This window comes from Pezoporus occidentalis, unplaced genomic scaffold (genome assembly GCF_034315485.1).
Source record: "Pezoporus occidentalis ecotype Australia unplaced genomic scaffold, CSIRO_AGI_Poc_V1 ctg281, whole genome shotgun sequence".
In the NCBI taxonomy this organism is placed as follows: Eukaryota; Metazoa; Chordata; class Aves; order Psittaciformes; family Psittacidae; genus Pezoporus; species Pezoporus occidentalis.
This window is the reverse complement of record NW_026914730.1, coordinates 109,143-131,801: the sequence shown is the minus strand read 5'-3', so window position 1 is coordinate 131,801 and position 22,659 is coordinate 109,143. Positions and strand designations below refer to the sequence as shown.

Below are 22,659 nucleotides of genomic sequence, written 5' to 3'. Positions count from 1 at the left end.
TTCCTGAACACAGAAATTGAGAGGGGAAAGTAATGTTTAAAAAGGAAAAAAAAAAGTGAACTGTGTATAATTAGCACAGGAATCTGGGCTCCCACAATCAGAAGCACCAGAGCTCCCACTGCTGTTTGTTTGTGTTTAAAACAAGATGACGCTGTCACTTTTTTTCTTCAATACTGAAATGGGGGAAGGGAATTTAACAGGAAGAACTGAAAATAAATTACTTTCTCTAATTTTATAACAAACTAATTAACAAATCTGAGAGCAAAGTTTTTCCGCTCTTTAAGCCAAATTCCGTTTCCTGAAGAGCCTCATGTGGAAGCAGTTGCACCCAAATGTAGAAATCTTACATTGAAAAAAGCTCTGAGGAGGCGGTGGAAGGCCAAGACAGGTAACAATTTCTTGATGACAGAAAACGGCTGTACACACAGAACTTCTCTCAAGTTGCAAGGCAGAAATTATTCATTCTCACACTCACACACACACAGGCACACGACTGTTAACCTTAACCTATACTTGTCAGCATTTTAACACTAATTATCACCCACTAATGAGATCTACTTCCCATGCTTTCATGAGAGGTAGCTTTGTTTAGGTAGGCAGTTACCTGCTCGGCCACAGCCCTGAAAAGACAAGATCCATCCTTGGCAACTCTCTTTCTGTACAAGCCCTGAGATCGCAGGTAGCAGTCCATAGAAGTGTCCCCAGGGGTGTCCGCGCCGCCGCCTTGATGGCTCTGCTCCCCGCTGTCGGCTCTGCACGCCGCCTCCATGTTTACCGCTTCACCCTGTGGAGAATGGCTGCACCCCTCCTAGCCCCACATGGCAAGGGAAACCCACCGAGCAGCTCCGCGGCCGGGCAAAGGAAACAGCAGCGGCGGGGGCGGGGGGGAGCAGAGTACTGGCCCCCGGCACTCGAGGTAGCAGCAGCGATAAGAAAAGCAGCCGGTCTCACGTTATCAACTTGCATGTGGGAATCGCGGGGAGAAAGAGCCAAGTTTTACTTCGCAGCCTGGACTTCCAGCTCCATAAACCCCGCGGCTTCTATGCTCCTCCGGAGGGCCGGGCAGCAGCTCCCGGGCACCGCTCCGGCGGGATCGCCGTCCCGCTTCTCCCCGCTCAGGGCGGCGAGTCCCGGCCCGGGCGCGCAGCCGGCCTGCCGGGCGGAAAACAAAAGAGAAAGGACATGTGCTACCGCCGCCGGGGAGGGGAAAAGGGAAAAAAAGAGAAGCGTAACCTGGCGTTTATTTTCACTTTCAGCCCGGGCGCTTCTGGGAGCGGTAGTCCCGGAGGAGGGAGCGGCGGGATCCTCCCCCGGCAGGGCGGGAGCGGGGAACAGGGCTCATGTCAGCCAGCGGGAGCTTCTTAGCTTTATAACCAAACATAGTTATAAAACCCAGTCCACAGATAGGTCCGGGTTTAATTTGGTTATGCTTTTTTGTTTTGTTTTCCTCAACACATTAGACTGTAAGATTACTTAACTCCATCCACTTGTAGGAAAGAAGATAGAACAAAAACTGGGACAGAAGAGGAGGCTTACTCAAAAGGAGATTAGAAAAAAAGCCGCAGCCATTAACTACTTTTAATACACTACTTTTTCTGTATACCACTCTTAGTGGTAAGAAGCAGTACACATTTTTATTAGAATTGCATGACTTAGCTTTAGTTTGGCACTGTAAACAGGCTTGACAAGATTTAGGTGCACAAGAAGTGTCAAAAAAAGAAGCTTCCCAAACTTGTAAGGCTTTCTCTTTTTTCTACTGTGGTTGTGCAACTTTCCTAGGAGAAAGAGCTATAAAGCTCTCAGTAGCAATAGTGATAAATAAAATGCTACCAGTTACTTTTTAGCTTAAATGAACAAATTTAGATGCAAGAGACAGAATGAATTAAACCTCTGATTTTTACTTTCAGCCAACATCAGCAAGAACAGGGAGAGCAGTGTCTTGCACTATGACTTGTGTATAACAACAGCAGATTGAATAAGATGAAGTAACAAACCTGGCTAAGCCTAGTGCTCAATCAGCTCTGCACAAGCAGTATCAAACCCTTGTCCCCCAACAGAAGCCCAGGTTCTCTAGAAAGGAGTTAGTCTACTGGAAACAAAAGCCCATTTCCAGGGTTCTCTGTAGGCAAGGAAAATAGAAACTGAAAGAAGTGAATGTAAAGACCTAACAGCATCTGAACCTCCAAGACACATGGAGCTGGTAAGGCAGCACGTGGACAGTTCAGACAAGGAACATGAGGTAAAAATACCAGTGAGGGGCTGGATGAAAAGCTCAGGCTTCTTACTAGAAGATGGGAAAGGTCATCTAACAAGACTGAACTATAAACAGTTGCTGCTTCTGACTCAGCTAACCATGCTCACTTCAGGAACTCAGACTAGTAAAACCCTGCATGGGAGAGGTGCTGCTTCTGCAGCTACAAGCTATTTGGCAATATGTTCCTGAGACTACCAAACTAGTGCCCAGTTACAGAGTTTGAGAATATTCCATTTTTCCTCGCCCTATTTATCACAGCTAAAGACAGAACTATCCTCTAACACGGTCACAAGTCCATCTTCCCTCACATTTCAGCCTTTTTCTCATTGTGATTCTAAAGAATGGTTAGGGGAAGGCCAAATGCCTTTCACCAGATCTGTTAGACTCCAAAATGCCTGTACATACACACGAGGTCATCCGGTATCTGACAGAACGTGAATATACTTCTGACAAGTGAATACACTGAGAAAACTAACAGTCATACACTTGCCAGTTTCCTAAAAGCCTGCTCTTTAGCAGCTAAATCCTGAAGTCAATAAAGCAATGGTGACCCACAGATCTTCCCACGCCCCCCCCCCCATACTGCAAGCAGCAATCTGTTTCTATAAAACAGTGAAGGTCTCATTAAAGAGATCTAGCCTGTACACGCCGAGTATCCAAGGCATTAAGAAACACATCCACCAAAAGACAACTGAAATCACTCAACCCTGTAATAAGTGCTCCATCAAGAACGGCCAAATTGTAACTCATGCGCTGTTACAGATGTTCTAATTAGCAAGTACCTCCACTAACACTTTCAACCAGCTCCTCTACCACAGCAGCTCCAGACACTAGTTCTTCCTCCCCATTAACCTCTATTGCCCACACAAGCGCTTCTGCTGCACATACACTGAATCAGGTCAGGAAGCTGACTCAAGCTAAAAAGAAAGAAAGGGGGAAAAAAAAAAAAACAACAAACAAAAAACAACCCACAAACTCGATGTTTAAACCAAGATTATGTGGTGATTCAGTCTACGGCCTGCCTGTGCCAACACCTGGCCAGCCAAAGCTGGAGGGGGAACAGAACCGGGGGGGGAACAGAACCAGGGGGGGAAGAGAGCCGGGGGGAACCGCCTCTCCTCACCCAACTGCATCCTTGGCCGATGGAGATCCGCTTTCGCCCCGCTCCACGGCCGCCCTTTCTCGCTCCAGTTCAACAGAACCGTCCTCCCAGCCAGCAAACCCAGCATGGGCGACTCAGCACAGGCCGAGCACAGGCAGACGGGCAGGGCGGCGGTCCCCGGGCACGGGAGAGGCCGCCGGGGCCGTCCTCCCCGCCTGAAGGGCTGCGGAGGGGCCCGTACTCGCTGACTGGCACTTACCGGCGGAAGGACGGGCAGCCCCTTCCTCTTTTTCTCCTCCTCCGCCCCCCGCGCAACAGCTGCTGTGGTAGCAGCAGCAGCAGCGGCGGCGGCGGCGGCAGCGCCGCCCCCTCCTCGCCTCACAGCGGCCCCAGCGGTGGCGCAGGCACTTCAATCTCCCGCGGCGGCCTCTCTGCTCGCGTCGCTCCGCGATGATGCGGCCACTGCCAGCTCCAGCCCAGTCCCGGTCTCGCTCTCCCGGTTCGCTGCCTCTCATCACTGTCTGCCGCGCGCGTGAGGAAGGGAAGGAGGGAGAACGCGCCCGCACGGCCACCCCTCTCCCCGCTAGCCGTTGGTTTGTCCCGACGGCCACACCTGCCGCGGCTCGTACCATTTGCCCACAAGGGGAGGCAAAGAAGGGACCGGCCAAAATGGCGAGGTGCGGATGGAGGAAGCGGCGTTTAGAGCGTGGTTGTTTCTCTGAGTTTTGTCTTTCGGCAACTTTAAGCAGCTGGATGGTGCTGAAGCAAGCGGCAGTCGGCTCGCGTCCTCACTCGCAGGGGTACGCAGTGGTACAGCCGGGGAATGTCTTCCTTCCCTTCTAGCGAGCAGGTCCTAGTGCTCGGCCACGTCGCCGCCATGGGCGGGAGCGGTGATCGGGGTTTCTCCCACACCCGCTGCCGTGCAACGCGAAACTTTCAAGAGGTTTTCTGAGAGGTAATTTTGTTTTAATGAGGTTTGCAGCCCTGAAGAACGGGTGTAGGATGGATGAGGGGGGACCCGGCAGTCCCGTCGGCCGGCCTAGCTGCCAGAAGGAAAAAGGTGGCTAAACGATGCCTTCGGTATGTGCCTGCAGATGCAGCTATAGTGTACATTCCCTGTCGCACCACCCTTCCTCAGCAGTGCTGTGACAGACATGGAGAAATACGTAAAATGCCTGTAAGTCATTAGTGGGAAGGCTGTGAGAAGAGCAAGCATGTGTGTAGCAAATTCAGAATTTATTTTTCTTTTCCAAATAATTTTTTTTAAAGGTACTTTTTTTTTCCAAGGGCATACAGCAATAGGACAAGAGAGAATGGCTTTAAAGAAGGGAAGTTCAGGTTAGATACAACTAAGAAGTCCTTCACTGTAATAGTGGTGAGGCCCTGGCATAGGTTGCACAGAGAGGCTGTGGCTGCCCCATCCCTGGCAGTGTTCAAGGCCAGGCTGGATGGGGCTCTGAGCAACCTGGTCTAGTGGAAGGTGCCCCTGCCCGTGGCAGGGGGGTTGGAACTAAATGAGCTTTAAGGTCCCTTCCAACTCAAACCGTTCTGTGATGGTATTGATCAGAAATTATAAAAAGCACATGTTCGTAAAACCTGTTCCTTCTACCTCTGAGGAACACTTCTTCATCAAATGTCTTGACAATACTGGTCTGAAACCGCAGAAACGGACTCAGTCAGAGATCAATGTCAGACAAAAGCCGTTTACTACAAAGCATCTATCCTTTTTATACTATAGTCTGCATCTGCTTACACTAACTTGGTGTATTATGATTGGATACATATTCTTGTAGCACACAGCAACTAGTATGCAATTGGTCAAATAAGAGCATAGGAACCTAACCTTTAAAACTTGCCAACAGTTCACTGTTTTGTATCTTAGCACATTCCCAGTTTCTTCTTATCTTGCTCATACCATAACTCTTGCTGCCTTACCCACGTCCTCCTTCATCCTCAGTTCATGTCGGATTCCGCGTAGGCACTTGCTGACTTGGGAACATGGCCATTCTTTGCTAAAAATCCATCCCCATGAAGTCAGGGTTTATGTAGTTGAGATACTAAGAGGTGAGGCAAGAAAAGTCATTTAAAAGGTTTCAGAAGTCATGAACGGTTATATTCTTAAGCATAGCTCCTGTTGGAGCAACAAACATACTGAACCCTGGTTTCCTACAGTTTTGCATCTTCTGTCTTTACGTCACCTATACCCGTCCTGACACAACAACAGCACAAGCTTCCTGACATGTTTCCTTGTTTCTAGATGCCACACACATTGCTCAGGTACCTCTTGACTCTTTCACGTGCTCTGTAATGCATTCGTCTTCCCTCTGTGATTCCAAAGTGCTAGTCAAAAAAGAGGTAGCAGGTGTCATACCTGATTCTGAAATCTTCTGTGGTTTTGTGCTGAGGCGCTTGATGTGTGCTCAGTTGAAGTACAGGAGACCAAACAGGACAGGTAACTTCAGTGTTGAACAGAGACAGTAATTTGGGTCTTTCTCCTCAACTCGAACATTGATTTTCATTATACTTACAGAATCTTGTCGTCACAGAGACTTCGGTTCCTCTGGCATATTTGTTCACAATTTGTGGTTTGATTCCAAACATGTATGAGGGAGAAGAAGGCAACAGATGATCAAGCAGACAGTATAAACAATCATTTTTTTTCCTTGTTTATGCAAACTAGGGTAAAAGTGTAAGCGGCAAGGAGAAGCAGACAGGCCAACCCAATATGGGTGATAAGCAACTTCTAGTTTATTTGTGACGCAGTTCACACATATATAGGAGTGGTATTCAGCCACTCCTTCTTGGCATAACAGTATTGGTTAGCCCCCACAGCTTCCTCCACATTCTCCTCCCAGGTCCGGTCTCTGCCCACCTGTGGGGGCCACCCCCTGCCTTGCTTGCACAGTCCTCCAGAACTCTATGGTTCTGCTCTTAGAGTCATTCTGCAACAATTCCCCCCTTTTTCTTTGTGCAAGCAAGGCATTATGGGTTATTCTGTTCACCTGTTTTATCACACAACTATAAGCAAGTCTAATAGCTACGATGATTAACCTAACAATGATACATAAGTGCAATACTTCAAACAGCAGTGTTTGACTCAACCTGTAATGCCCCGTGAAGACAACCATCTAGTTATTCTTAGGATATTGCTCATTTACTATGCTGGGTAAGCTGAGCCAGGGTTCTCAGCTGTGCGTGCATCAAATTAGCATAATCAGAGAGACTCATACAACACATTCCATCAAACTCTTCACATCCATGTCCCTGTTCCAACAACAAAAGGTGTTGCATGTCTCACAGAGTCAACATTAAAACAAATCAGAAATTGCCTTCGATGTAGAATTGTCTGCTTAGCAACTCAGCAACCCAGTCTGCTTAGTTGAGCCAAGGCCCCGGCTGAAGCACTTACAGTGATTTGGCATATTATGATTGGATACATGTTTTGAAGACCCTTAGTGACTAACATATAATTGGTTACACACAGGTGTGAGAACTCAACCTTGAAAGCTTGCCAACAGTCCACAGTTCTCATTAACTTGGTGAATTCCAGCCTCTTATCTTGCTTGCTTAAGCTTCTTCAGGCCTCTCATGGCTTTGCTGTATCTTTCAGGACTATTCAAAGTTTATGTACCACTTATGCATTCTCCTGTGAGAACACTGTCTCCACATCTCCCCCCTTTTGTTTTATCCAGTAACAAGTCGCTACTACAGCAAGGCACACACAAATTTACATTAGCAGAGTAACTATTACAGGGTGCAGCAGCATGTTGAAGATGCTGATGGCAGTGAAGGACTAGCCAAAGAAATTTCTTACCAGTGGAATTCTCCCACACTCTTAATTTGTTCCATCACCTGCTTTATAACACTACCATTGTATTAAAATTTTTCTAGCTTTTGCCTTAGCATTTTCTAGCAGCTACTGCAAATTTCCATACTCTAACATCTCTTTTACAAGTGACAAATCTATACAATACAAGGTGCAGTTTCTTATTAGCAACTAGCTAGTAAATACAGGTGGTTTTATACACAAAATCACAACCTCTAATATAGCTACTTTACAAGCACACATATTCAGGATGTTACTTTTCAGTTGCCCCCAAGTGATGTTTTGCAGTTATTTGTTCTTTCTCTTCCTCTATCTCATTCTGCTTGGGGTAATCATGGTCAGCTCCTGTAGCTGAGGCATCAGGTTTATCCATTCGTCTGTCCAGCTCATGGCAGGGCTTCACAAACTTTGCAGGCAGTCGCCATGGACCTGTAGGCAGGAGGGCACAAATATAACCCCTCCCCCAGGTTATCAGTTCTTCAGTTCTTGAGAAGTAGACAGGTTAGGTTAAAGTTAAATGTAACATCATTACTCTCTCTCTCCCCCCTTTTTTTTTTTCTTTTCTTTTTTTTTTCTTTTTGAGTCCCTGCAAAAGCCATCATTACTCCCACTACAGTCCCACGTACAGAACGTGGCACAAGGACCCTGTGGAGACTAACAGCAAACCAGCTCCGAGAAGCATCATTGCAGTGCGAGGTGGCAGGCTCAACCTTAGCAGGCGTCCCCGCAGAGGCTCTGCCTCCCCCACATGGCATGAGGCTTGGGCTTTTATACTGACCAAAATGCACACTCATTCCGACACAGGTGGCCAGCCTGTGCTGGAAGAAGTGGCCAGCAGTATCTACAGAGGTCTCCAAGGGTTGACAGAAACCTGGACATACTTATATTTACCAACTTCTAGTACATGAGTATCACAGAGAAACTGTATGGGCTCCCCCTGTCAATTGCAAGAAAAAATCATATACAGCTTAAGTATAAGAGGATTTTAACGCATACGTGGTCACTGTTTGTCAGGCCTCCTTAACTATTTTTTGAGATCAAGAGCTTCCCACTCTTTAGCCCCCTGCTGTGTAGTAAACACAGGATATGCAGAAATGCCCATTGCAGAAAATTCCCCAGTAATGATCACATCTTTGGTTACCCATTGTTACAACTGAGCGTCTCCAGGGCCAGCAAGTCTGAGCAGACCGACCCGGGAGACAAAGAGTCAGGGTCTGGAAGCAGAGGATATAAATCTGGCTCGGATTCAGGGGATTCGGGGGCTGATCCTGCGCCGAACTCGGGGTCTCCGTTGCTCGCAGCTGTGTCTTTCTTATCAGATGTCTCCCGTTCGGTATGTAGCCATCTGCAGACCTGGCTCCTCCGTGACTGAGTTAAACATTTTTTCACTCTAGGGCGTAGTGGGTTGGAGAGGCTCGCGGTTCCTTTAAATCTCCCGCTAGCGCATGATCCCTATTTTTTACTGCGTGCTTCACAGTGGCGCCGCAATCGATCCGGCGCCGAGGCACCGCCCTCTTTCTTTCGGATTCCTCGACATTTATCATACGTATACGTTCTAATATACTTTCTCTGTCCTTTTCAAAGTCCCTACTTTCGGAACTGGGGTGGTGGGGGAGCACCTCCTCCGCGGCACCTTCTGATGGAGGGGGAGAAAAGGAAGGGGGGGGTGGGGGGGGGTGGGAAACCCTGTGCTCCCGCGAGTTGGGGGGGGGGGGGGGGAGACGAGTTGTAATCTTCCCCCGGTTTCAACCGACCGGAGACGTCTGTTCCTAGTTTCTCCGTTGCTACCGCGGCAGTTTTCTTTTCTGCCTTGTATCTTTTTATACAGTTCATTACTTCCCTCCGTGGTTTACCGAGTTTCTTTGCCTTTTTATAATCATTAAGCACACAGTCAAATAGTTCATCACCAAACTTTTGCCAGTCACTCTTCTCAAATATTGTATTAGGATCTGCAAAAAAAAAAAATCCCTTAGCCTTCCCTAGCCACTAGACCTGCTAGCTGCTTTAGAGTTTCAGGCTTAAGTCCCCGCTTTTATAAAAAGCACTGTAAAAAGTTCAGGGCTCAGTTCCCCGCTTTTATAAAAAGCACTGTAATAAGTCCAGGGCTACCTCTCGGTCCATTTTCATGGCCAGCCTTTTCCGGATCGTCTTCTTCTGGGTCGTCCTGTAATCTCGGTCTCCGGATCGGCCTCCCGACGCAGCAGTGTCTGGTTCACCCCAGCGGCGGACTTTTTCGGCTAGTTGCAGCACCCGGGTCCGTCACGCCACCGCAGCAGCATTGCCCGCGCTGCCCGGCCGCTGCCGCCGGCGCCGCTCTCTCGCCGTTCCGGGTCCCCGTCGACCGGGGCCCTGTATCCCGGGTCCCCGCTAGTCGGAGCCCTGTATCCCGGATCCCCGCTAGTCGGGGCCCTGTATCCCGGGTCCCCGTTAAACCGGGGCCCTGTATCCCGGGTCCCCGTTAAACCGGGTCCCTGTATCCCGGGTCCCCGTCGGCCGGGGCCCTTTATCCGGGTCCCCGTCGACCGGGGCCCTGTATCCCGGGTCCCCGCTAGTTGGGGCCCTTTATCCCGGGTCCCCGTCGACCGGGGCCCTGTATCCCGGGTCCCCGCTAGTCGGGGCCCTATATCCCGGGTCCCCGCTAGTCGGGGCCCTATATCCCGGGTCCCCGTCGGCCGGGGCCCTTTATCCGGGTCCCCGTCGACCGGGGCCCTGTATCCCGGGTCCCCGCTAGTCGGGGCCCTATATCCTGGGTCCCCGCTAGTCGGAGCCCTATAATCCGGGTCCCCAGCGACCAGGGCCCTGTAATCCGCGTCCCTGTTCGGGCGCCATTTGTAAGCGGCGAGGAGAAGCAGACAGGCCAACCCAATATGGGTGATAAGCAACTTCTAGTTTATTTGTGACGCAGTTCACACATATATAGGAGTGGTAGTATTCAGCCACTCCTTGTTGGCATAACAGTATTGGTTAGCCCCCACAGCTTCCTCCACATTCTCCTCCCAGGTCCGGTCTCCGGCCACCTGTGGGGGCCACCCCCTGCCTTGCTTGCACAGTCCTCCAGAACTCTATGGTTCTGCTCTTAGAGTCATTCTGCAACATAAAAGTGATAGTCTTAACATTAAAAATTAATTAAAGAGTTTGTCTTTATGAGTTTAGAATGTCTTTCACATTCAGGTTTTGACTCCAAAGTAGGAATACATGTCTATCTGTAAACCTGCAATTAATTCAAAGTCACATTTGTTACTTGAGGTATTGAGTGATCAGGAAAGAACGTTAGACCACAGGGAGAAATTTGTACGTATGCATTAATATAGGATTCTAGTATAGCCATGGAATTAGATGAGTGGTCCAGAGTGCTGTGTGATATCAAAGTATGCTCTTAGGCCAAGAAAACTGATAAAAAAAGGAAGATGGCAGAGTTACATCCGTTGAAAGAATGTCCTTAGTTGTTTTCTGACTGGACACAAGTGGAAAATTTTTCACAGTGAGAGCAATCAGCCATTGGAATAATCTTCCCAAAGAAGTGGTGGATTCCCCAACACTGGACATATAAGAGCCAGCTGGACAGTCTGGGTCATCCTTTGCCTAGAAAGGCTGGACCAGTTGATCCTTTAAGTCCCTTCCAGCTTGGTATGCTATGAAGATAAAACATGAATAGTTGGGTTCAAATTCCCGTAGGATATGTGAACAGTTGCATTATACCCCAAAAGTGTACTTTTTCCCAGTTTCTTTATAGTAACATAGACTTATGTTGGGTTTGGATGTTTGGTAAAGGGAAGGAGGCTATAGGGGTGGCTTCTGTGAGTAGCTGCTAGAAGTTTCCCCCTTTTCCGATAAAGCCAATGCCAGCTGGCTTCAAGATGGACCCTTCACTGACCAAGGCTGAGCCTATCAGCAGTGGTGATAGCACCTCTGGGATAACATATTTAAGAAGGGGAGGGAAAGGTTACTGCGCAGGAGCAATTGGAGGCGAAGAGTGAGAATATCTGAAGGGGGCTTATAGGGATGCTGGGGAGGGACTCTTCATTAGGGACTGTAATGACAGGACAAGGGCTCACGGGTTAAAACTTAAACAGGGGAAGTTTAGATTGGATATAAGGAGGAAAATCTTTCCTGTTAGGGTGGTGAGGCACTGGAATGGGTTGCCCAGGGAGGTTGTGAATGCTCCGTCCCTGGCAGTGTTCAAGACCAGGTTGGACAGAGCCTTGGGTGATACGGTTTAGTGTCAGGTGTCCCTGCCCGTGGCAGGGGGGTTGGAACTTGATGATCTTAAGGTCCTTTCCAACCCTAACTATTCTATGGTTCTATAATATGTGACAGAAACAACTCTGCAGACACGAGGGTCAGTGAAGGAGGGGAGGAGGTAGTTCAGGTGCCAGAGCAGATTCCAACCCCCCGGCTCATAGTGCAGGCCATGGTGAAGCAGGCTGAGACCCTGCAGCACATGGAGGTCCATGGTGGAGCAGATACTGACTTGCAGCCAGGGGAGGACCCAGCGTCCGAGGATTGGGATGCCTGAAGGCGGATGTGACCCCCTGGGAAGCCTGCATTGGAGCAGGGTCCTGGAAGGACCCGTGGCCCTGTTGAGAGAGAAGCCCGTGTTGGAGCATGTTTGCTGGCTGGACTTGTGACCCATGGGGGACCCACGCTGGAGCCGTCTGTTCCTCTGGAGCTGCACTCCATGAAAGGAACCCATGCTGGAGCAGTTCTTCATGAAGAACAGCATGTGGGAAGCACTCATGCTGGAGAAACTGGTGGAAGACTGCCTGCCATGGGAGGGACCCCATGCTGAAGCAGAGGAAGTGTGAGGAGTCTTCCCCTGTGGAAGGCATGGCAGTGAAAACCGTCATTCCCTGTCCCCTGTCCCCTCCATCATTCCCTGCTGCTGTGGGGGAGGAGATAGAGAATTGAGGACTAAAGTTAAATGTATTAAACTAATTAGTTAATAAATAAAACTAATTTCTGCAAGTTGAGTCTGTTTTGCCCATGATGGTAATTATTGAGTGATCTTGCCCTGTCCTTATCTCAATCCACAAGCCTTTTGTTGTATTTTTTCTCCCTTGTCCAGCTGAGGAAGGGAATGACAGAAGGGCTTTGGTGGGCACCTAGTGTCCAGCCAGGGTCAACCCACCATGAGACTCTTCCAGAGAAAAAGTTGCCTTTTCCACAGGCTCGTTCCAGCTCCTTCCTCTTGTGCTCAGACTGTTCTTCATAAAAAGTAATTCACTGATGTTTTCAACAAGTTTGTTTCATCTGAATCAAGGAACTGATGAAGCTGGCTGCTTGACTGCAAGTACATTGACCTCAGTAAAAGCTGGATAGAGGGAGTCCATGGTTAGGGTTAGGAAGTGAATACTCCCTGGTTGCCCAGGGAGGTTGTGAATGCTCCATCCCTGGCAGTGTTCAGGACCAGGTTGGATGAAGCCTTGGGTGATACGGTTTAGTGTGAGGTGTCCCTGCCCATGGCAGGGGGGTTGGAACTTGATGATCTTAAGGTCCTTTCCAACCCTAACTGATTCAATGATTCTATGAATATAGCATCACTGTTTTCTTTCAAAAGCAGAAAAAATACTTTCTGTAACTCAGAGTGTGTAAGCAGTAGCATATATTAGAGGAGTGGTTCAAATCAACCACCATGAAAATGAATCAAGTCAGTGAACAGAAAACCCCAGTTTAAATGATCGCTTTTCATCTTGAATTACAGTAGTATTTTTTCTCAAAGACTGATTTTTCTCTGATAGGTAACCATTAAAATGTGCTGATTATAGTTGTTATGCATAATTTAGTATTTCTTTTTGCTAACAAAGAAGGCATGATATATCTACATACATCTGAGACATTTCAGACTTTAACATACCGTTTATATAGATTCTTAATTTTTATGTACATTTTGCTATTTTAGAAGATGAGGACTTTAATTTCTTATTTTACTAGATAATTATTTTCTGTTACTTGTGATTCATATCAAACTTCTCTTGAATAAATATGGGAATAAAAAAAACCAACCTCTTTGTAGTTGCTTTTACTTGATTACTATAAGTGTATTTGAACCTTCTTAAGAAGATTGAAGTATGTTTTGCACTGAAATAGGGTTTGCTAAAAAAAATGGAAGTATACTTGTAGGAAGATAGCTCAACTGGCTTTATCCCTCAGTCTGAAGTGTGTGGAACTAGTAGAGGTCATCCTGTCCTTTCTATCTGTTTTTTTTTTTATTTGTGTATGGAAATAATGGGAAAAAAAAACCAGTCCACCTGGGATAATTCATTTAAGTGAGCTAGCAGAATAAACAGAAAAGAAGAAAATACTGCCACCTTGCTTGCAGGAAAAGATGTTTGTCAAAAACTGGTTTAACACCAGCAAACCAAGATGAATTGTTCAGCAGCTTAACTTTCCTTGCAGCTTGAACAGAAAGTTAAGTATTATTGCTTAATAATACTACTTCCAGTATTTGTTTCGTAAAGCAAACATGTTTAAAACTGAATTTTAAATTAACCAACCTGATTGATCTTACTGTTATTTTATTAGAGACTCAGAGGAGTTACCAGGGAAGAATCATATTTTAGCTTTATACTTAAATTGAGCACAAAGTCAGGATCTTCTAGAAACCAGGTACTTTTCTTCATTTTAAAAGGCTGTGCATGATTGGAGGAGCCTGTCTTTTAGCAAAGTTATGAAAAATATCATTCAAATATATAAATCTGTAATATTGCTGCAGAATATTCATTCTTTGACTTGTGTTTTGAAAGGAGCAGCAGTTCACACTATCATCAGCTTTGCTTAAAGTAAGTGCAAGTGCAGTGGAATAATACTCAAAATCAGGGTAAGTCATGTTACTAATAAAGCTATAGTGATAAAAAAGTAATATAAAAGGAGATGGACTTTTGTCTTTTTGGACTTTGTATAACACAATCTTGCTGAGGTTGTTTTTACATTCCAGCTGAAGCCAGTGCTGTCCTCAGCAACAGAACATGTGAAAGTCTGTGACAGATTCAGTGGGGTTCCTTATCTGTTAAGGCTGGTGGCCATATATTGTAGTTCAGTTTCTTAGTCTTTAGATGGCATTAGCTGCTTGAACATTACAGGTTTTAATTTTTCTAATGTGTCCCAAGTGGGAGATGAGGGAACAACACAGCAGTAACTTCTAAACTGATATTTTTGTAAGGGAGACACAGTACACTCAATGTCTGCTGCCTCACCCCTCAGAAAAAAAAAAAAAAAAAGAAAAAAATGGTATTTTGGACTGAAGACATTAAGGATGTGGCCCAGCTCCAGGCCACAGGGCTGAGAAAAGTCTACATCTGAGGTCAGTCTGTCCCCAGGCATTGTACTACAACTCTGAGGGCAAATAAAGCAGCAGGGGGTCTGTCAGGTTGTTTTCCCATCTATTCTGTCTCTGCCAGCTGTATAAAGGCACAGAAATAAACTGTTTTGTTGGCTTGATACCATGAGAGGCTGTTTGTATGCTGCAGTGATCCATTCGTGGCTCCTTGTGCTGTGACTAGGTCTAATTCTGTTGTTGGTGTGTGAAATGACAATACTGCAGTATGTAGTTCTGATTAAGGTTATGAAAAGAAGTATAACCGATAGCACACTGCTTTGCTGAAAGTGCCATTCTATTCCTAGGTTTGGTGATCCACTGCAAGTAAAGTTGTTTGAAATTATAGATTTTCCACATGCTGTGTTGCATTTCTGTAAGACACAGGGCTTCTGTACGTTTTTAAGTACAAAATTAATGCGCATTCTGTGTAACATAGTATTGATTCAGCTGATGGTGACATACAAGGGCAATTAAGGTGTGTATGCCTTTACTGCAGAATGTTTTCAATTATATGCCAAATTAACTGAATGATGCATTAACCAAAAAGGAATTGAGTACTGCTGCTATAGTTAGCAATGTGCAATTCCTCCTTAACTGCAGACTTTTTAAGCCTTGTTTTCATCTCAAAACACAGAACAAGTGCTGCTAGATCCATTTTGTCGATGAGGAAACTAGAACATCAAAATTGGACAATATGCACATGATCATGCAGGAAGTGTCTGACATATCTGGAAATGGAACCTGGGTGGGTTCCTAATCTCTATTCTTGTGCCTTCACTGCCTGATTAATTTCCTATTTGCTGTACATCTTTATATGACAATAGTGTAGCTGTTTTCCACAAGGTAGTCTGAGCTAGCATCCAGGTTAGAACAATGGCTATGACAACTGTTTTCTCTTTGATGGGGTACCATAAAAATGAACAGTGCTTTAAAGTAAGCATATGTGTCAACAAAGAACATGAAGTACTGAATGCTGCCAGTGCCTGCTTCCTTTAGTTAAAGTGTTGTCTTCTGTTTGAGTGTCGTTGTCTGTGTGTGTTTGGACTTAGAAAGGTTGCTAAAGGACTGTCTTGTTTTCATGCCATGTTTGTCTTGCTCTTTTTTGTTATTTATTTACTTTGGAAAACTGACCCAGACTTAAGCATCTGTTTCTCAATTAGTTGGTTTTGTTGTTGTTTTGTTTTTTTTTTTGGGGGGAGGGGGTGGCTTGTATTTTGACCCAGTATTACACATGGTTTCACTAAAGAACATAATAGTTAAGTGATTATCCCAAGGTAATTCAGTGAATGGCTCAGTTTTCCTGAAAATGTTCCTGGCTCCTTGTCTTTTAAACTAACACAGCTGGTAAATCATACTGACTCCCATACAAAATGCAACTTTAAGAACTGGAAGTCACTTTTCTTACTAATTGCCCATCTTACGGAAAAAAAGTCTGTAAAAATCCTGCCTGAGAATCCTACCAACATCATTTTTAATAATGTTTAAGCAAAGCTTTTTGCATCGAATAGTTTATTGTCTGTTGACATTAATTCATGGGGAGCATACATACATAAAGTTGAATCCATGTTTTACCAGAGTAAAGCAAGAGCGCACAGCACCTGTGAGGTGAGTGTATCTGTGATCTGCACAGCAGAAAATAGATGCTATTTAAGAAAAAGATGACAGTTTCTGCTGTAGCCAGTATAAAAAAGAAAGGGAAAAACATTATCTCAGAAAGCATCTTTTCTTGTATAGTGATTTTTAAAAGACAAACATTTCCACTTACTCAATTTTTTTTTCTTCCAAGTGTTTCTTACTTTACTGTTCTCCCTTTCCCATTGTTTTTAATTTTGTTCCAGCCTGGATAGTATTATGATGACCATGACAATTTTAGGCAGTGAGGAAAGATTTGTGAGGTGAAGCTGTTATTAGGAAGTGTGGTAAAAAATGGCCATACTTTAAGGCACAGGTGTGATGTGGGGAAAGACTTCTTTGTTCAGTACCTTATCTGTATTTGTTACTGTGTCTATTGGTTTAATAATGATAATAAAAAAAGACCCTTGGCTCTTATTTTCATTTGCCAGTCCAGTTTCCCCTGTCCATTCCTGTTTCAATTGTGAAAACAATTTGTGAAAACAAAGTGAGCCAAAATATGGAGAAAATTGAATAGAAATGCATGCTAAAAGTTTTTCTTTTTGTCTTTTTTAACTTATTCACAGTGCAGTTTGTTTGCTTTTGGGAGATGGAGATGTCGTCTAGTAGGAAAACATTACTTAAATCAGTAAATGCTACAGTATAAAAAAATTGTGCATATGAATTAGTATAAAACAAAAATTCTTAAGATACACACCGTATTATTTTAGAGTGCAACTTGTATCTTTATATATTTCTAAACATGCAATTTTATTTTGCATATCATCTCTATAAACAAAGTACGTGCATCCTTAAGTTCTGTGGCTAACAATGTCATATTACCTGCTGCTGTAAAGGTGTTTTGCCCACATTAAATCCCAATTTATACTTCTTTTAACATTCTTAAAATACAAATTATTTTATGTAAGTAGTTCTCTACATAAAAATCCATCCTGATGTGCTAATAAGGTGAAGCTGGAGATATATACACCTATGTATACCTAGAATAACATGAACAAAATTGTAGAAGATAAAAATGTTTCCAATCTGGGAGAAATCAATGTTTGAATGTTATGGTTTTACGTATTTTTAGAATTGGATTGGCATAGCTGTTGCATAATCAGATATTCCAGGATGATGCCTTTTGCTTGGATAGGCTCTTCCATAACAAAAATAAGAATTCTTTTCCAAAATAATCAATCTTTTTCCAAAATAGAATTACTCTTCAATGATTGGACTACTGTATGCTGAGATAAAATACTCACCTGAGAAGAGCTCGTTCAACCAAATAGTACTTTGTAACAAATATTTTTGTTAGTTTCTGTGGGGCAGCTAGGGGAAGGTGTTGGTATCTTGAGATTTTCAAACAAGGGGAATTTAGGTAAATTTTCACTGAAACCAGAACCTAGCTCATTGTAAGACTCCTAACTCATGAAGGCATATAGTATGAAATTTCAGAAGAACAATATTTGGGAGCTTTTTCTCTAAACCAAAATGTTATGATTTGGGTGGGTATTACTTGATTTTTCATTGTGTAAGTTAACATTCACATTCAGTTCTCTTCAACACTGTCACCCTTACTCGGGCAACAAACTGAGCTGATGTGTTTGGCTGACAGTGTTCACCTCTGCTCTGAGTTTAGGCCACTGGAATTCTTGACATTTCCAAAAGGGTTTCCATGGGTTGTTATGGATTAAGAGCTCTTTCTGCTGTGATAGCAGACTGTCGTCTCATGCATATACTAGACTAATGATGAGCCAGCAGAGTGGTGACTGAGTGAGACAGATAGCATCTTCTACTAGATTAATCACATAATTGTCTGTCAAATTACTCAACTTTCCTCCATTGGCAGTGGAACTGAGACTGTCTATTCTTACCAAAGCTTTCCCCTATCTTTGGTATATTTTAAGAATTTCCAACTTGTGCAGGCTATCTCTGCCTATTATTTTTCTGACATCATACATTTTGCTGTCAGTAATCCAGCAACACACAAATAATTTGGTTTTTATGTGTCTAATTTATGCTCTAGAGTTGAGTAAATTGCTGCACTTCAGACCCAATCCAAAGTCTAATGAAGTCATTGGAAACATTCCAGTTGACTTCACTAGGCTTTACATCAGGCCCATAAGTAGTACTTGCCTGCCACTGAGTCAGAATTTATAAAAGACAAACAAAGCAGAAAGTTGTTTGCCATCCTTACCTAGTCATGGTAAGGAAAAAATAGCAAACAAGAATCAGAATACAGTTTAAATTGTAACTACATCCGCTGCTAGTCCTAAATAGTGCTTCATTCAAATACGTAATTTGACAATAAAAACTACTTAAGCATCACGGCATTAAAGGATTTGTGAAGAGATTTCTTTTATTTATTTCTGATTTTTTAATTGTATTTTAATTGGTTATTTAGTGGATTCTGCATCATGCTAACATGGGTAGAGCTCTTGTGATTGCTAAGTGTTACTTTTATTTTCAATATCTCCTTTTTATGTGCTATAAGGAGCAAAGTGCTGCTGCTGACACCAAATGTGTGAATCGCTTGGTGGAAAAGAGAAATTAAATGGAGGAGAAAAGTAAAGAGTATTTCTTTTTTCTTCTACTGATAGCTCTGTGAGCAAGGGGGACTTTTTCTCCTCCTAGTAATGCTAAAAACTGCATAAACTGATAAACTTTTCTTGAAGGAACTTGAAATGTTAAAGGGAAAAAGCTCACCACACTATGACTTGCAGCAGGCTTTGCAAGGTAAACAAGCGGTAGCACTGTGCTATGGGAGCAGGTGACTAATTAGTGCTCTTCACCATCCTTAATCCTAGGGGAAGGGAGAAAACCTTTTAAATCTCTCTATCAAAAATGGAGGTAGTCAGGATGCAAAGGAAGCCATGACAAGCTGACTGTGTAGAAGCTGTGTTGACAGTTAATTCAATTAGGTGTTTAATGCAAATATGTTTGGTATATTGTTGTATTTACATATCCCTCAGCAAGGGCTTAAGTCAACATTTTAGTACCTCTATTGAAATTAAATTTGTGAAATATTAAAATTATATTGAAATAAAAGTTGTGAAACTTCAGCAGCTAGAAAACAGCAGATTAAAGTATCATTCATTTACTAAATGAAAAAAGATAAACTGAGTTTTAGGGTGCTAGAGAAGAATCTGGCAGAATCTGAGAATCTGGTGAAACCTGGCAGAATCGCAAGATTGGATTCTCACAATTCTAAACAGGTCATATAAGCTTGGATTCCCAGATTTAATTAGGTATCTTTTTTTTTTTGGCTTCAGTGTTATTAACGATCTGGTCCCTCATTTTGCAGGTCTTGGTTCTGTGGATGTTTCCTTCTCAACAGCGTATCCTCAAAACTAGAAAAAAAAGGGGGGGGAGGAGCACTTTTGAGGTTGGATCAGCTCTCTGTTCTGGTTTGTTATTCAGCTACACAGAGAATCACATTAGAACAAACAGGGTGTAAGCACAGGTGTGGAAATGATCAGCAGTGAGGAAAGGGAGCTGGAAGCACTTAGCTAGCTTTGTTAGTGTGAGAAGTGTCCTTGGAACCAGAAAGCCTCATTTCCCCAGGCCTCATCTACACTACAAAGTTTTCTAAGTTACCTTGTGTTCCCACACAAGTTTGTAAGCTGGCAAAGCATAACCCTTCATTTGAAAGAAACTTGTCCATACCATACCAGCCCTCAGCCACCACACTGCTAATGACATAACAGTACTAGCACCTAGAGGCTTCTACCACCATACATAACAATCTTTTTTTAACCAATAACATTTCATATGTTACGTTTACCAGCTTTAGAGTTTTTAGCAGGGGCTGTTGCAATAGGTTGAGGGGCAATAGTTTTAAACTGCAAGAAAGGAGATTCAGGCTGGATGTGAGGAAGACATTCTTTACAATCAGGGTGGTAAAATACTGGAACTGGTTGCCCGGAGAGGTGGTAGATGCCACATCCGTGGAGATATTCAAGGGCAGGCTGGATGTGGTTCAGGCAACCTGATCTAGTTGAGGAAACCAGACTGTCTTTATTGCACAACTAACTGAATTGTCTTGGTCCCTGCAAACCATTTTCTGAGACTACTGGTCTGCAAGTGTACCTACATTCATGAAATGTAGACTCTTAGGGCATCATCATGCTTTAGATCAGGAAAACTTTACATTTAAAGACAACTTATTAATCATAGTTCTCACACATGGTGAGAGTTTAAAAAAGAGAAAACATTTGCTATTCTATTCATATCTTGGAACCATAGGAATGAGAAGAAAAGGAATTTTGTATTTATGAGCGAGTTTCCAGAATTTCATTTAATTGTATTTGAGATACTTGTCTATTGGTGTTGCAACATTTACACTGCATGGTGACTGACACTGCACTGTCTGGTAAATGTTTAGGCAGGAAAACCAATATAGTGCAAAAGTAGAACCACATGTAATAAACCAGCTTGGTGCACACAACAGCAGGATATCCTTGTGAAGACAAGTGCATGAGGTAGACACCATAGCAAAGAAGCCAAAACCAGGATAAATATTCTGTGATGATTACTTTAAAATACTTGGATCAGTTGTACTCTTGTATGATTCAAACAACGTTTCTTTTAATAGTGACAGTGGCAAGTGATTATGCAAAGAGGTGTATGCCGGTGAAAGCAGCAGAACTGAAACAAAAGTCTGTTCTACAGCTCAGTAGTCAAAAAAATACATTAAATGGAGCAAATGGGTTTATTTTAAAAACTTTATTGTAGCAATTGTCCAAAGAATGTCTGCAACACAAATAGGACTACTGTTTGCATTTTGAAACTGGCATTTCTTTCGGCTAAATTAATTTAGTTCTAAAAATGCTACACAAGATTTGTACATAAACATTCCACATCCTCACAACATCCTTATTTAGTGGAAACTCAGTATGAAAAACTAGGCCGTGATATACAAATGTGTTTTGTCTGTACTAATCTAGTCTAGGCAAAGGCTTTTATGTACTGTTGGTAATAATTCTCATTCTGATGGCAGGTGCTGAGAACATTGTGGAACAGCAGTCTGATATGGGAAAGTAAGACCAAAATATGCATAATTTAGAAATTATGAATGCCACAGTCTCAAAATTAGGAGGGCTTCTGCTGTTGGTTTACATTATTCCCTCTCTTATGCTGTAGTATCTGTAAATACATTTTGTCATGATAAATTCCACCCTAATTATAATGAATGTGGCTTTCTCCTCATCATTGAATACAGGAATATAAACCTTTGTTACCAAAAACCCAGAAAAAGCCAAGAAGTCTTTTTTCATGTTTCTTCATTGACTCTACCCTCATTGAAACATGTTATTGCTGTAATCTGAATATAGATTTCCCTGAGTTTGTAACTTCTAGCAATTTTCTTTTGAGTTTAATATAAACACCTCTTTATACTAATCGGATTGTTCTTATCTTTCAGTCAAAAGCCTGTGAATCTGTGGTTATATAGATTCAAAATATTGTTTAAAATAGCTAGTGTTAGTAGATGTAGGATGTAATACTATGGAGTAACTTTTAAGAAAACAGATACTGAATAAGTAATTCAACACTGCAGCATTAGCTCTTCTTTTAGTTATCAAATGTAACTTAAAGTACATATACTTTCAAATGCCACTTTTATGTAGACTCTGCAAAATTTGAAAAGAATGTAACTTAAAACTGAGAAATGTTTTCCCTGTCAGCTGCAGTGAGAATAATGTACTGGAAAAGGTGATGTAATGATCATATCACTTACATTATTCTCTCCCTAATGAATAATCTTCCACACTAAGGATGAGCTCACTTTCTATTATTGGAGTCACATCTGTAGGCCACAGCGTACTGCTGAATGTTCTGGAGTTTTAATGCTGTACAAACTGCCTGTAGCTAACACTTTTCATTAGCATTGCAAAACCATTACATGTACTACATATGGAGTAAATGTTCCTCATGAGGCATCCAACTGAAAAAAAAGAAACAAAGCTTTTATTTGCAGCAGTTGTGCTTGAGATTCACACCCTTCTGAAGCACAGCTGTATCTTTCTTTGAAAACCAGTCTGGACTATTATTAGTTTGGGACATCTAAAACATGTGATGAATGTTTTCTGTTCTTCTTTCAGCCAGAGCTCACATGATTGATACAGTAGTCTAAGTTTAATTTCAAACTAAGGATAGAAAATCCTCTCCATTTCTATTCCTATTTGTAGCTTCAATGCAGACAGTGTGCTCAGTTGTGAAACCATGTAACTTATGTAATTTGCTTTCTGTAAATGATGAATCATATTCTTATTTAGACCTGGTAAAATGAGTAACGCTGAGAGTCCATTTAGAATTCAAGAAATAACATAATTAGAGCCACTGAGTAATGTAATTCAGTATTATAAATGTCTTGAATACACAAGCTTTGATTAATATCAATGAAGCAAGAATGGACAGAGAAAAATATAGCATGTGTAGAAAGTCTAAAAGAAAGAATCTCTCCCTTAGAATAGGCATGCTCCCTTAGGCTGTTCACTTTCCATGCATCTAATCCAGTAATTGTACTATCCTGGAAAGAATATGAGGAA

At 43.1% G+C, this 22,659-nt stretch overlaps 1 protein-coding gene across 10 annotated transcripts in view; it reads right to left on the bottom strand.

Annotated features, from left to right (window-relative positions):
* The window catches only part of OTUD4 (OTU deubiquitinase 4), a 33,294-nt gene extending 29,383 nt beyond the window's left edge, over positions 1–3,911 (bottom strand). For 3 of the 10 annotated variants that reach the window (XM_062625717.1, XM_062625719.1, XM_062625724.1), the window contains exon 1: positions 605–1,398. In XM_062625717.1, the coding sequence (XP_062481701.1) occupies positions 605–769 (165 nt within the window). In that variant the 5' untranslated portion in view covers positions 770–1,398. Of the gene's footprint in view, positions 1–604; positions 1,419–3,615 lie in introns of those variants that run through there. The other 7 variants (XM_062625721.1, XM_062625720.1, XM_062625722.1 and 4 more) reach the window with 4 other exon arrangements.
* Positions 3,912–22,659: the final 18,748 nt, after the last annotated feature.